The sequence below is a fragment of the Fistularia commersonii genome, chromosome 16 (genome assembly GCF_037954325.1).
Source record: "Fistularia commersonii isolate RoL2024-O1a breed Wild chromosome 16, RoL_Fcom_v1.0, whole genome shotgun sequence".
Taxonomy (NCBI): Eukaryota; Metazoa; Chordata; class Actinopteri; order Syngnathiformes; family Fistulariidae; genus Fistularia; species Fistularia commersonii.
The window spans coordinates 15,623,979-15,639,795 of NC_141299.1; the positions used below are offsets into that span (position 1 = coordinate 15,623,979).

The following is a 15,817-nucleotide window of genomic DNA, read 5'->3' on the forward strand; positions in this document are numbered from 1 at the left end:
TTACTTTGTGGCACAAATCCCCTTTTTTGTTTGAATTAATCCAAACCTTTTGCCTTCATTTAATGGTTACAAACATTTTTCGTTTGACTAACAAGTAGGGTCATATGCCGTCTTCAAATGCATACATTTCCCATCGATTTAAAGCGGTGAATTTTGATTGGCATATGTACATTTGATTTTTGTACATATGTACGTTTGATTTTTATGTACGTACCTTGATTTTTACATCTGTAATTTTAATTTTTGTGTATTCATTTTCAGCGATTAAAAACCCTACATGTATCGATATTTAAATGCATGTACTTGTTAAAAAAAAATTGAAAAACATTTTTAAAAATTACAAAAAAAAAAAAAAAAAAATCGCATCACAAAATTCCTCCTACTCGCTGCAGATGTTTGTCACCTGAAGCTTGACAGCCGAGGAGGTTCCAAGAAATGAGCGAAAAAAGAAAAAAACATTGGTTGTTTTGTGTCTGTCTGGAAGCATTTGGCAGGAAATAGTTTTAAAGTCTCCCTGCTTAAACTTACTGGAGACCTGGTTGGGAATGGGTTGATGAGAATGTGTGTGTATTTATTAAAAAAAAAAAAAGAATCATTTAGCCATGTGCCAAACCCGCCATTCACGCAAAACACATTTCGTTAGTGTGTTTTTAACATCTGATAATTCCAAACGCCGTTCTGTGGAAACCGCTTTTAGGTTGAGACGTGTATGAATACTACCTTTTCATTATTCCATTAACACAAACGACAAAGACCATATCACAACATCTGGAAACGTCATCATATTTCCAGCCTTGTGCTGCGCCGCTCGCCACTATTAAGGTGATTTCCCAGCACGACGTTTCCCGTCTTCATTTGAAACCCCGTCAGGCTCCGGGGCCGTTCAATTACTTCCATACACACACGAACAGAAAACGATGTGTATACGTTACATCTTAAAAGATACAGCTGTTTAACACAGATATATTAGCCGCGCTATAAAAACAACCAGACAGCTTCAGCTTAGGGACGGAAGAAAGAATTGATGTTACGTCACAGACATGTGTATTGTGTGCAGGCTCGCTACAGGAAGGAGCAGACCTCCGCTCAGTCAATTCCCTGGATTCCCCCTGTGGACAACCTGCTGAAAGACACCACAGATGGTTCGGCGCTGGGCGCTCTGCTGCACTTCTACTGCCCTCATCTGCTGTCACTGGATGGTAACAAGCTGCCGCCATCGCCGCAACGGGGGAGTTCCACTTAGCACGCCCTCAAAAGTAGCCGCGTGCATTATAAGATAAGATAAGAACAACTTTATTTATCCCGAAGGAAATTGTTGTGCCAGAGTTTCAAGCAAAACATTACATTGCATTGCATTTGGCAGACGCTTTTATCCAAAGCGACTTACAATAGAGGTAAACGTAACAATAAACGTAACAATAATAGATAATCGTAGAAAGGAGGGAGAATAAGAAGTATAATAAAATATAAAGTGTCAGAGTTATGTCATCCCGGGGGTGTCGGGATATTCGTCCAATAAAAGAAGCAAAAACTTTCCCTTCTGAAATCCTAAACCTGCGTCTAATACATCCCGCGTCTGAATTCCCACTTGTGGATCTCCAAGACCCAGATCGGCGTCTTGTTATTTTCCGCGCGGGGTCACCGACGAAGTATGCGACATAATCACATCACCTCGCCGATGTTACGACGATAGCGCTAAAACGCACTCACTCGGAGCACATTGATTCGTTTATTAAATTTTAAATGAAGTCATCGCGGAGACAAAGGGTCCATCAGCGCCATTCGTTTATTCCGTTAGAAGTCTCAATTCGTTTAAAAAGCCTTTCACGCCATCTCCGCCCGGCTGTTGAAATTCGCTCTGACGGCACGCCGGCGACTGATGGCTCCCCCTGTCTTTCCAGATATCTGTCTGAAGGAAAACATGACGCTGGCAGATCGCCTCTACAATGTTCAGCTGATACAGGACTTCTGCAAAGACAATCTGAACAGCTGCTGCCACTTCAATCTGGAGGATATGCTCTACGCCTCCTCCACCATCAAGGTACCGCGCGACTTCGGTTTTTTTGTTTTATTCGATAGCGAATCCGATTTTTCGTTGCGCGGAAAGGGTAATTATTCAGTATTCGGGAGACTTCATTTCAAAATGTCATTTTTGGAGCTTTCAAAACAGATGGCCCGAAAAAAAAGTCTTTCTTTTGCTCCCACGTATAAAAATAGTCCGCTGAGAAGTTTATTGTTTCTCAAAAAAAAAAAACAACAATATCCCCTTGAAGATATTTTTCGATTGGAATCCCTGCGTACATCACGTTAGTTCATTCAGGAGTTTGGGACTAAACAGATTAGGAAACCATATTATTTGGTATTCAGTCAGAAAGGTCACATGCTGCAGGAGTCTGCAGTGAGTCACGCTGTGGAAAAAAATCGTCCCGTCCAAATGTGTCTTTTGAAACCGCAAACCCAAAGAGCTGGACTCACCCGGGTCGTTTAACTTGTCTGCAAGGGATTTCATCCGTTCTTAACACACACTCTTCTGGTCCCACTGCAATTTTCTTCTGTGATTTTCTTTTTCTTTTTCCCTGTTCTCTCCTCGTTTCCTTCTCCGGTTTCAATTTTGGACCTGGACACCCTTTCCCTTCCTTCCTTTCCTACAGCAGATGACGTCGGATTACCGTCCGACGTATGCGAGCGCCGCCTTAAATTATCTGCGTCCGATGCATACCGTCACCGGTTTTCCCTTCTTTTATTTTCAACATCATTCATTTGTGATTAGGCCCAACCTTTTCCTCTGTGAATCCACAACATGAGGCTTTTTTCCTGAGAGGTTCAATTGATCTGTCTGAATTCTGATCAACTTTTCTCCCGCGTGATCGAGGATCGTCGTTTGCCGACACACGCGGCTGGAAGATCTCCAGCACAAATGACACTAAATTGTCCAAAAGTGGTATCGATAAGGCTTTAGAAGCTACATTTAAAGTCGTCTCTTTAAGGCAACCCGATCCCTCCTGGACGCTTCTTTGTAATTATGTTAACAAAAACAAATAAAAGACCCTTTGTCTTATCTCCGTTGACGACTGAGCGAGTTAAAATGCCGCAGGGAGACGCGATAAAAGGAAATCTCTGCAGATGGGATTGTTCTGCGTTGTTACAGGATGTGTATTATCACTTAAAACGAAGCCCTCGTTTTCTCAATTTGTGTTTCCGTGACAAGAATATATACCGATACCGCGGATACAATAAATGCCCTGAAGTGCCATTTTCGAGACATTATCGAAGCGGCGCCGTCAACGTAATAACTTCTGATCGTATGGTGACGTGAAACATCATATATCAGCCGCGATGAAATCATAACGCAATTTATCAGTTCTTTTTTTTTTTTTTCACTCTCGGCCCCGAGTGTGAAAATTGATTGAAATTGTTCGAACCGGGCGATGGTGCGGTATTTTGCTGACACTGATTTCACGTGGGATGAAATATCACGGCGGGATACGGTTATCGGTTTAGAGCCGCGGCGCTCTGGGTCCTGCATACGCAACCCGATTTAGTAACCTTGACCTAGTTTCCGTGCAGTCACACCCTGAGCGTACGGCGTGGCCCATCATACTAATGGAGACCTCATTATACAGATTGAGCCGAGACGAGGGTGGAAAGTAAGAAAGGTGTTGATAAGGAGGAAAATGGTGAAAGTCGGAGGAGGGAAAAAGCAAATAAATTGAGTGTGAAAGGGTCTGAGGTCAAGGAGATTAAGGAAGTGGAAAGATCACATCTTTTGGAAGCATGTCTATCACTCCCAATCTAGCAGGATCCACATATTAATACAGTGTCCTGCGAAAAAAACCCTATCTTCCGTTTTAAAATCACCATGTATAATTTGCATAAAATCAATCTGTCCTCCAGACTTCATTCTTCTCTATTAAGTAGGAGGAAAAAAAAAGTCCTTTTGTCTGACAAACTACAATGAATAATTTATCATGTTTAAGAAACCGGAGTGAAAAAATGTTCCGGTTATTTATAATCGATCAGTGCAAGAGAACAGGAAAAAAAGTAGCTATTTAATGTCAAATTTTCTTTTTCATTATAAAGTGATATTTTGTGATTTAATTCAGAAAAAAAGACATTTTCTGATATTTCATGGGAGACAAAGGACTGACCCTCAGCACGCAGCCGCCGCACGTCATGTCAGGATTTTCTTCAGTCCTAATGGACTCTGGGCGAGTAAATCACATCAGCCGCCTCCCGTGTACCGACTGCTCATTTCATTAATTCACCGCGCACCTAAAACACCATCTGTGGAACCGGGATGCCAAAAAGTAATCAATCTACTCGGTGCTTTCACCGCCATTCGCGCTCTTTCTTGCAGAAGATTTTGCAGCCTTGAGGACGGCGGTTAACGCTCTTACAGTAACTCATTAGCCGTCTGTTCATTGTGTGTGTGACTTAAGCGTTTGTTGACACTAGCAACGTCAGACCCGCTCACCGACAATGAAGGATCAGTAAAGACGGAACAAATTGGCTCTAATTTAACACCGATCACATTGAGTTCCCGGGTTTATGCGTTGCGGTGCTGAAAACCCGAAGCTGAGTCTAGCGGATGTTGCACAGAAAGAGCAGAAAGCAGCAGAAAGACCTGAGATTTTACTTTCTTTAAGAAGGCGGCGCTTGCAATTTCAGTCGGCAACGCAGACCAGGCCGATAAACTTGGCGGTAAATCAAGAGCGGGGTTTCCAGATTGAAGCCAGTCTGGCCGGCGGCTGGTCCAAGATCCCTCAGTCGACCCTCTGAGCCAATGATTATTGACATTAATGCCTCGAGACCGCTCGCCGTGTTCGTGTTCCGGTTCCTCGCCCCGTGAGATAACTTCATTCGTAGAATTTTATGTGACCTTGCGCGTGCTTTTGTAGCAGTTCCAGATACACGAAAATACACCACCATGTTGCATTTTTCGAGATGGGCTCCACAATGTATGTGTTCCTGCAGAAGGAGGGTGTGGACGGGGCTATTAGCGCCCATCCCTGCAGAAAAGGATTAACTGGCCCATCCTGGGCTCCCTGGAGCCAAGCGGTCTTCTAGTAATCGCCGAAGGCGCTGTTGTTTTCACACACGGAAATCTCCAAACTACCCTCGTCGACAGACCAGGCAGCCGCTTTCTATAGGCCGTGATGGCAGTCGTTTTATTTTTTTTGTTTGTTTTTTAGCAATCGCGGTGTCTTGACAGCTGAGTGGTGATATTAAGTGATAACCCTTAGAGCTGGTAATTCAGCAGCGTTTAGACGTGACTGTTTCCAGACAGGAGTCAAGTTTGATCGCCGCAACGTGCCTGGACGGAAAAAAAAACCAGGAAGCTTTCTTTCTTTTTTTTTTTTTTCCCTCCTCCTCTTCTCTTTCTCTTTTTGCTTTTGTCCTTTCCTGCCGGTTTGATCTTCTGTCCGTCCCCCTTAGAAGGGGAACATTGCAAATGCTGAACACCACAGGAGGTAACTGCCACCTTGACTTCTAACTGAATCCTTTTTTTTTTTTTTTCAATTTTTTTTTAATCAATTTGATGCAAATGAAACCCTTATTCCGTGGGTGATTGATTGAAAGTGATCGTGGTGAGGTTTGCTCGTGTTTCTCCTGTAAAAGGATTTGCTGACTTACATTAACGTCACTTCTGTTGACGCAAGCCCGCAAGCTCTGCATTCTCGCATCCGATGCAACTACGGCGGAGGATTTAAAAACATTAAAATTCCCCATTATAATACAAGCAATTCCCCGTGGCTCTCCCAGGGTGCTCTTTAGTTGTATGGTTGGAGGGGCAAAGGAAAGGAACTGTAACATTTGCTGTGTTATTATTTGTTTTTAGTGTCGCAAAAATTGCTTTTACAGCCCATTTGGTATCTTTAAGAGCTGAACCATGCGGCATTGTCTTTGTCTGGAGACCACCGGCTGAGGGCAGGGAAGGGGTGTGTGTTTCCTCAAGGTCGTCACTGCTTCGCTGAGCTCACTCTGCACACGTGCATGTCTACAAAAACAGGTTTTGGCAAAATTGTTTGCAAAAGATAAAATACAGCTATGCTGATTATATTTATATAGGCTGAATATGTGTATGTGTATATATACATATATTTTTAAATATGCAGATTCTATCTATCTATCTATCTATCTATCTATCTATCTATCTATCTATCTATCTATCTATCTATCTATCTATCTATCTATCTATCCATCCATCCATCCATCCATCTATCTATCTATCTATCCATCTATCTATCTATCTATCTATCTGTCTATCTGTCTATCTATACAAAAACAGGTTTTGGGCAGTGCTGGCAAAAATTTTTGCAAAAGATAAAATACAGCTATGCTGATTATATTTATATATGCTATATGCTTATATATGCTTTATATGTGTGTGTATATATATACATATATTTTCAAATAAACTGATTCTATCTATCTATCTATCTATCTATCTATCTATCTATCTATCTATACAAAAACAGGTTTTGGACAGTACTGGCATATTTTTTTGCAAAAGATAAAATACAGCTATGCCGATTATATTTATATGTGCTGAATATATATGTGTGTATATATATATACATATATTTTTATATATGCTGATTATATCTATCTATATATCTATATATCTATCTATCTATATTTACATATATGGGTGTGTTTGAGTGTTTGTCATATATGTGTATATGTATGTATACGTAATAATATATATAAACATGTGGGTATCTGTATATATACATATACTATACGTATACACATTTGTGTGTATAAACAGTTATGTGTTAATATGTGTGTCTGGTAATCAACCAATGAACAATTGGAAAAAAAATAGATAGCTATAATCTGATTATATTACCTCGTGAGGCGGCTATTTTGCGGTGCATTGTTCCAGTGCTGTTTGATCCGACTGTGTTTTGACCTGATTAACACGTGGACACAACGTGTCACTGCCAAACCACGTCGAGATATTCAGGAACAGAAATAAACGGGTGACCTGTATTTTAAAAATTGGGTTAATGCCTTAATCTCTCCTCTTTGCCTCTTCAATTAGTCGTTGTTACATAAGTACGTGATTAGCTAATACCACATGTGACAAAGCATGATAATGATTACTTTCGCCAAGCTCATTTGTATACTGTGTTAAACTGTGTTATCCTGCGCTAAGTCTGACTTAAATGTAAATCATTACGTAATTTGGGCGGCTCATTTTTTTTTATTTTATTTCATGGGTGGTTTTGTTTTCCAAAAACAGCTGTAAGATTATAAAGCCATACAATTTACTTTTGCAATCTCTCTGTGTTAAACTGTGTTACCCTGCGCTAAGTCTGACTTAAACGTAAATCATCACGTCTAAGTCTGATTTAAATGTAAATCATTATGTCATTTGGGGGGGCTCATTTTTTTAATTTTATTTCATTGGTGGTTTTGTTTTCCAAAAAGTGCTGTAGAGATTATAAAACCATACAATTTAATTTTGCAATCTTTCTGTGTTAAACTGTGTTATCCTGCGCTAAGTCTGACTTAAATGTAAATCATTACGTCATTTGGGGGTCTCATTTTTTTTTTTTTTTTTTTTTTTTTTTTTCATGGGTGGTTTTGTTTTCCAGAAACTGCTATAGAGATTATAAAACCATACAATTTAATTTTGCAATTATTTTTAAAAAATATCCCTTGTCACATTTCTCAGTGCCGGAAGAGGCAAGAGTGAATAGAGACATCTGCTGGGGGGAAAGGAGCGATGCAGTTCTGTAGCAAATAGTGGGATTTTTAGAAACAAAGGGATGCAGTATCTGTGTCTGAAACAGCCACGAATGAAAAATATCATTTACCCGTTGACCCTTATTGTCTTTTAATATGTATCATATCTAATTTTGTCCGTAGAACAACTACCTGGTGTTCATGGCGGAACTGTTTTGGTGGTTCGAGGTGGTAAAGCCGTCCTTCGTGAAGCCGAGGAGTTTGGAAAACAAGGGTAAAGGTGAGACCTGGAGTTTTTTTTTCAGAAACCCCCTCCTGGTTGAGTTACACATTAAAACAGATGGTGCTGTAGATCATAGGAATCCAAATAATAAGACATTTTTGCAAATCAGATCCCTCATCCTTGCTGAAGAACATGCCGACCATCCCAATCTCCGAGGTAACGAAGAGGAGCTTCGTGGAAAAACCCCCGAGTCCTGAAAGGCCCAGGTGCTTCACACAGAAACACGTGCCGTACGCTGTAATTGTTTATCAATATCAATATCTTTATAGTTATTGTGTGGGAGCCGGTACTAGTAGGTAAACTCCTGTACGGTTGCGATTGTTTTAAATTAATAATTCTGTCAATGGGAACGCTTTATTGATTATAGCGATACAAAGTGTGTATTATCATATAAGGTATAATTTAATGCAATTTTGTTTCTCTGTAGTTTGCCCCTGAGACCCCAGCCAAGAAATTCAGGTAAGTTGTCAATTATTGTGATGTGATTTTTATATTTTTTTCGTGCAAAATTAGGTTCTTCGCGTTCGTCATCGAACTGCCGTTTCAGGGTTTCGAAACCTACTTTTCGCAAGGATTGCAGGGTGTGAATTAAATAAGACGTGAACACCGTGAACGGGCGCGTTCATGACTTTTTCATTTGTTTTTTTTTTAATGCAGGAGAAATTAAGAGGTCGACATCGATGTCTTTTGTGGATGGAAATCTTGGCACATGGCCCAAGGAGAAGAGGTTAGTGATGACTCTGTCCTGCCCTTTTGCAACTTTTGGAGTATTTAAATTAATTTTATTTGAGTTTACTTTTTTTTTTTCATTTTTATTCTAAATTTGAAGATTATGGTGTGCTTCCAAAATTAAAATAAAAAAAATCTTGTTGCCGATGTGCCACACATGCCAGCGATGAAACCGTAGTTTGAGCTTTTAAAGTACTGACGTGCAGATGCTGGCTCAGGACAAAAACCTTGCATTAACCAGGTATAATAAATAAAATTATGTATTTGTAAACTATTTGCAAACATATTTTGTAGTGTTCAGTGAAATACTACTTCTGCTATTTGCAGTAACGACTGACTGCATAACCCAGTGCACGCGATGAAACAATGACGCCAGATGCCATTTTTGGTTTCCTGCAGAGGGATCATATATATGTAATGTGATATATGTGATATATATATATATACACACACACACATATATACGGTATATGTATGTATGTATGTATATATATATATATACATACATATATATATGCAAGGTTTTTGTCCTGAGCTCAAATTAAGGTTTCATTGCTGGCATGTGCGGCACATCGGCAACAAGATTTTTTTTATTTTAATTTTACAAGCACACCATAATCTTTAAATTTAGAATTAAAAAGGAAAAAAAAAGTAAACTAAAATAAAAAAAATAAATGAAAAAAAAAAAAAATATATATATATATATATATATATATATATACATACATACATACATACATACATACATACATATATATATATTTATTTAAATGTAACCTTCAACACAGAGTCTTTCTTTTTCGGGATTCAAAATGTTTTTAGTCGTATGCAGGAATAGAATGTAGTTTTTCCCGTAGCGGTTCATCGATGTCACGATTAATGCAGCATCGTTTTTTTCTACATCGCATGAAGGGAATAAAATGATATTTTGAGTTACCCTCGATTTAGATGTAAAAATGTGGAGTGGCTCCCTTTTGTTGTTTTTTTTTCTGTGGGAAAGGAAACGTTGAAGGTCACTGACCCCTGGTCAAGGCGCGTTTTTGTCCAATAGATATCAGATTCAACGCAGCATATTATCATTTTTCCATCCGAGGCTCCCCTCAAAAAAAAACACCCAATGTTTGATTTTATCACATGTTCTGTGTTTCCCCAGGTCCGGTCCTTATGGCGTGTCTTTTGACATTCCCTTTGAGAAAGAGGACAGTCCCACCCCTCATTCCTCAACGCGCGGGATGGTCAGGTCCGTCAGCACCGACGACGGATCCGGTTTCAAGGTCCACCACCTGCCCCGCGGGATGAAGCGCAATCTGTCCTTTCAGCCGGTGAACGGCCAGACCGTCGGTATCGCAGAGGAGGGCTGCCCGGACAGCTTGGCGGGCGCGGAGCCCGAAAGGCGACCCTACGCTAACGGATCTCGAAATGTAGCATCGATCGCTCCGTCCATGGAGGAGGCGCTGCAGATCATTCACAGTCCCGTCAGGCCTCCGGTGGAAGGCATCAACCACGGTTTCTTCCTGCACAGCCAGGACCCCGGGGCCGGCGGCGCGGGATTAGAGGTGGCGTCGGAGTCGGATTCCAAGGGACCGCTCAGCACCACGGACACCGCGGAGCTGGACACCGGGATCCATATCCAAACGGACGACATGCTGGATGAGGATTCCTCGTTGAAAGATTGCTCCGTAAACATGGAGCTCGATATGGATACGCCGAGCCCGTGCCCGAGCGGCCGGAGCAAATCCCCCTCCGCGCTTCGAATGACCAGCTTCGCCGAACAGAAGATGAAGAAGCTCAATCCGTCCGCTCCGGATTCGGGGAGGGGTAGCAGCAGCTCTCTGAAGACCACCCCGGAAGGGTCCGACTTCGGTCTCCCGTTATCCGTCTCATGGGCCCCGACCCCGGAACACAGCCCCGTCCATCAACAACCCACGCCGCCGCCGCCGCCTCTTCCAGGTCAAGCGGCGTCCACGCCTGTTCAACTCCCACACAACGACCCCGCTCAGGTCATGGCGACGGAGATGGTGCAGTTGAGGATGCGGTTGGAGGAGAAGCGGAAAGCCATCGAGGCGCAGAAGAAGAAAGTGGAGGCTGCTTTTACCAGGCACAGGCAGAAGATGGGTCACTCGGCGTTCCTCAACGTGGTGAAGAGAAAGGGGGACGGCGCCGCCAGCGGGGCGGAAGAAGAAGAAGGGAAAACGGCGGGAGAAGAAAAAGCGGCGACGGCGAGTCCCGTCGTCAAATTCGGCCGGAGCAAAGCCGACACGCCCGACGGGGCGGAGCAAAGCGCCACGAGCTCCTGCTGGCAAAAGTCGCCCGGCGGCGCGGAGGAAGGCGGGCAAACTCACGGGCAGCTAACGGAAGCGGACCTGGCGGAGTACACCCGCTCCATCGAGAAACTCAACCACTCCCTCGCCTTCCTTCAGACCGAGATGCAGCGACTCGCTCAGCAGCAAGAAGTGATTATGGCCATGAGGGAGCAACAACACCAGCAGGCGTGGGTGATCCCGCCCCCGCATACGAGTCCTTCGCCACAAAAACACAGTCGCATGGGCGCGGTAACGCGATCCTCGGGACCCTCTTCCCCTTCCGATTCCCCCCGTTCCACCCGCCGCTCGCCGACCAACATAAAGCGCAAATCCGCGTCCTTCCACTCGCGTAACCCCCGCGCCGCTCGGCCCAGCGAGCTCAAACTGGCCCCCTACAACCGCGTCCTGACCGCCCCGCAGTCCGTCGATAGCATCCCGAGACTGCGGCGCTTCTCCCCGTGCCAGCCTTTAGCGAGTTCCTTCGTTTATATGGGAGAGAACCCGGCGGACGCTAATTCCGAGGCGGCCGACGGAGAGCAGAAGAGGGAGGCGGATCAGATCCCGTCCCGTGACAGGGAGCTCGCCGGCTCGCCCGCCCCGCACAACAAAAGAGGGAACACGGAAGGGGGCCCGGACGCCAAAATCCAGGAAGCCGAGGTCGCCGACGGCGCAACGGATCGCCGAAAACACCCTCGAAATTCAGGGGAAGGTCGCATCCCTGCGGCGCAGCCGCCGGTCCCGGAGGTTCTTTCTCACCCCGTGGAAGAGGCCTTCACCATCACGCCCACGGAGATGCCGACCCAGCCGGAAGCCAAGAGCAGCCTGATCGAGGTTCCGCTCTCGGTCGTGAAGCCGCCGGAGGAGCCGGCGTCCGATGACGGCCTGGAGATGGAGCAGGACGCTCTGGAAGCTCTGGATGAGGAGCAGAAGATGTGTCGTGGCTTCTTCTTCAAGGTTGACACACTTAAGCACATTTTAATCTTTCCGGGGTGCTTTACTGCGAAAAACAGTGACGGTCGCCTATAAAATCGTTTTTTTTTATTTTTACGATTTAATGTCTATTTTTATTGGACGGGGAGCGAAGGGTACGGGACGCACCGCGTCTTAAGACTAACATCATTTTGAGCGTTACTTTCCAGTCGGCGTCGATGTAGGTCATAAAAGTGGGGCTGATGTGAATAATTCAGGCACAGCTGCGGAAACGCGGGGTTGTGGATGAGGTTGAGTCGACTGCGAAAGTAGATCTCGGGAGGAGGGGTGAGAAGATGAAGATCCCGACGAATGAATGTTAAATTAAACAGGCAAATTAGAATTGAAGTTGCGCTTTTACTCTAAAATTACGGAAACGCTTTGTAATACAATAACAATGATAGCGTTAGGGATGACAATGCAATATTGTGCAATACTGTGCAATATTTCATTTTATAACAGCTACACTACAATTTTTCCTTTTATCATTCTATTGTGCACTCCTTACCTCACTTGTTACTAAGACACTTATAGTTTTATCACTTGTTTACTAAGACACTTTATAGTTTCACTGAGACACTTTATAGTTTATTTTTATTTCTAATGCTGCCTTTTCTTTTTATTATTTATAACTGTTATATTTTCTGTAACTCTGGCACAACAATTTCCTTCGGGATTAATAAAGTTGTTCTTATCTTATCTTATCTTATGATGATATATGTAAGAATAAGATTTGATTGCTGTGTTTCGGCACCTAATCGATTCCTAATCGTCGTAAAAATAAGAATACTTCCATAGGATGTCGCCTCTTGGACCTTGGGTTCGTTGAAAGCGTCATCGGGCAACTTTGATTCACGCGGCCTTTGACTTCTTTCCAGGAGGATGGAAAGGCGGAAGAGAACATGGCTCAGAAGAGGGCGGCGCTGCTGGAGAAAAGGATGAGGAGGGAGAAAGAGAGCCAGCAGCGGAAAATGCAGCTGGAAGCCGAGCTGGAGCAAAAGAAGGAGGAAGCGAAGTGCGTTTGCGACGGACGGGGGAAAAACGTCGCAGATTAGTAATGCGGCGTTTTGCGCGGTATGTTCTCCCGTCCCGTAAGATCTCCCTGGTTTTCCTCGTCGACAGATTGAAAGCGGAGGAGGAGCGAATCAGGAAGGAGGAGGACAAGGCCCGGAAGGAGTTCATCAAGCAGGAATACCTCCGAAGGAAACAGCTGAAGCTGATGGAGGACATGGATACGCTCATCAAGCCCCGACCCGCCACCGGCTCCAAGCAAAGACGAGGTCGACCCAAGTCCATCCACCGCGACGGCGTGGATTCGCCCAAAACCCCCGTCAGAGCCGCGACAGGTAACCGCGGAGATCGGCCCGCTCCGAGGAAGGAGTCGAGGTCGTCCTGTCCGAGAAAAGGACATTATCTGTCCCTCCAACCAGTCAGTCATAAATTGACGTCACCAAGTTGAAAATATTCACATTAATTGCGTTTGCAAACTATCCCTCATGTCAGAGCAATGTATCAGTATTACATTTGATATATATGTACAGGACTGTCTCAGAAAATTAGAATTTTGTGATAAAGTTCTTTATCTTTTGTAATGGAGTTAAAAAAACAAAAATGACTTTTTCATGATATTCTAATATTTTGAGATAGGATTTTTGAGTTTTCTGAAGATGTAAGCCGTAATCGGCAATATTTAAATAATAAAATGCAAATCGGTTGATTTGTAATGAATCCAGAATGTATGACATTTTTGTTTTTGTAACTACAAAAACAAAAATGTCATAGATTCTGGATGAAAAAGTCATTTTTGTTTTTTTAATTGCATTACAGAAGATAAAGAACTTTATCACAATATTCAAATTTTCTGAGACAGTCCTGTAAATATATATATATATATACACACACACATATATATGTACATGTATGTATGTATATATGTATGTATACATATATATATTATATTATATATATGTTATATATATATTAAACAATGCAATGTAACTCCTCCAAGTGTTCCCTTAATTTTTTTGAGCAGTATATTTGAATAAAATTTTATATATGAATGAAATGTAAATATACAATTATAAATATATACATATTTTTGTGTGTTGTAAATTAGTTTTTTTTTTCTCAAACTGACAATTTCTTAAACTTGGAGGTAAAAATTAGAAAAAAGAAAAAAAAAAAAAACGCATGCAATTTTTGAGGTCACTTTACCCTTAACTGATATCAAGGGATATTAAAAAAAAAAAAAAGCCTTTTATAATTGAACTATTATGCATTGTTATGTTGTCTGTACAAAGTTAAATCCCTCCATATTGCCAATTTATAGAGGGAGTGTGTGTGTGTGTGTGTGTGTGTGTGTGTGTATACATACAGTTCACAGGTGTGTGTGTGTGAGGGCAAGAGACTGTATTGTCCTTCTTTAAGTAGTATTGTTTATTTATATGTGTATTGCATGTTGTGTCTTCATAATGATCATTGTATTGCTCTGTCTGGGTTTGCATCATACAATCCACTGACGTGTCATTCATTGTGTCCATGTCACTCTGTGTGTGTGTGTGTGTGTGTGTGTGTTATGCCGTGCAACGTCTCGCTGTCCTTCGTCCAGGTTCACGCCAACGTGTCTTTTCAGTCTCCAGCTTGTCCCTGGCTTCCCTCAACCTGGGAGACGGCGACAGCGTTCACTCGGAGAAGAGAGCACAAAGGTGAGAGAGCCTTAAGAAGTTTTCAGATGCTAAAATTGTATTATATCACTAGCACACACAGGAGTATCGAAAATAATAATAATAATGTGCAACCTCATTCATTTTCAATAAGGGTCATAGAGTTATTGATATATAAAAATTGTAAAACTGCACACAGAAGTATTTCTGGGAGTTTTTGTACTTCTTGCCAAGACGATGCCTTTTAAATGCAGTAATGCTTTTAAATGCTTTAAATGCAGTCAATGTCTGTGCACCACCTAATTCGACATCACTATAGTCGCCAACATTTATGATGCTAAACTGCAACAAACTGCAGTTGAGCATCTAACCAGAAGTGCAAAAAAGCAGCAGGTGCAGATATAATACATTAATTAACAATATGTACATGGTAGACTATGTCAATCATTTACATGTGATTTACAGTTAAGGAAGTATGAACATATGCAGGTGGATGTGTGCATTAAATGTAGGATAAGACTTATAGTTTACAAGTAGGAATGTGCAGTGATGAGATACGCTATACAAAAATACAGTTGAAACATAAATAAATATGATCAGTAGCTGCCGAGGCTTCCTAAACTGGTGTGGTCTGTATGGTAGTGCGTGTGTGTGTGTGTTTGTGTGTATGTGTGTGTATGTGTGTGTGTGTGTGTGTGTGTGTGTGTGCGTGCAGGACAGTCCAGTCGTATAGTGGTACTGGAGTACAGTCTTTCAACTTTTTCTAAGTTTTTGGATCACCACAAAACTATTTTGTGATTTCAGCACTTTGGGAATGCAGTAGCAATGTGTGTGTGTGTGTGTGTGTGTGGGTGTGTGTGTGTATACACAAGCAGGTGCAACATTTCTTCCTAAAATAAGATTAGAGTTTATAACACGTTCTGGGGCAGCGATTGTAAGGATGACGCCTCATTTCATGTTGGAAATATAATATTTTTGACAATTAGGTTTGAATGAACGTCTCTTTAACGCCTTGTTGTTCTTTTTCCTAGAGTTCTAACATTCCTCCTGCGTTTATTTCCATTTTCTCATTTCTCCCCTGCTGTATTGCACTTGATAGAAGTGCTAGTTTAGCCACTGGCAGCCTCCTATGCTTTCTGAGCTCTCCTAAACGGAGGAGACGAAGGTTAGTTTCT

At 42.4% G+C, this 15,817-nt stretch overlaps 1 protein-coding gene across 7 annotated transcripts in view; it reads left to right on the forward strand.

Annotated features, from left to right (window-relative positions):
* camsap2a (calmodulin regulated spectrin-associated protein family, member 2a) overlaps positions 1–15,817 on the forward strand; it is a 45,730-nt gene that overhangs the window by 25,018 nt on the left and 4,895 nt on the right. For 2 of the 7 annotated variants that reach the window (XM_086161221.1, XM_086161223.1), the window contains 11 exons: positions 1,058–1,199; positions 1,902–2,041; positions 7,879–7,975; positions 8,088–8,184; positions 8,406–8,437; positions 8,636–8,705; positions 9,861–11,964; positions 12,858–12,994; positions 13,102–13,325; positions 14,588–14,684; positions 15,742–15,807. In XM_086161221.1, coding sequence (XP_086017347.1) covers positions 1,058–1,199; positions 1,902–2,041; positions 7,879–7,975; positions 8,088–8,184; positions 8,406–8,437; positions 8,636–8,705; positions 9,861–11,964; positions 12,858–12,994; positions 13,102–13,325; positions 14,588–14,684; positions 15,742–15,807 — 3,206 coding nt within the window. The remainder of the gene's footprint in view (positions 1–1,057; positions 1,200–1,901; positions 2,042–7,878; positions 7,976–8,087; positions 8,185–8,405; positions 8,438–8,635; positions 8,706–9,860; positions 11,965–12,857; positions 12,995–13,101; positions 13,326–14,587; positions 14,685–15,741; positions 15,808–15,817) is intronic. The other 5 variants (XM_086161222.1, XM_086161224.1, XM_086161225.1 and 2 more) reach the window with 3 other exon arrangements.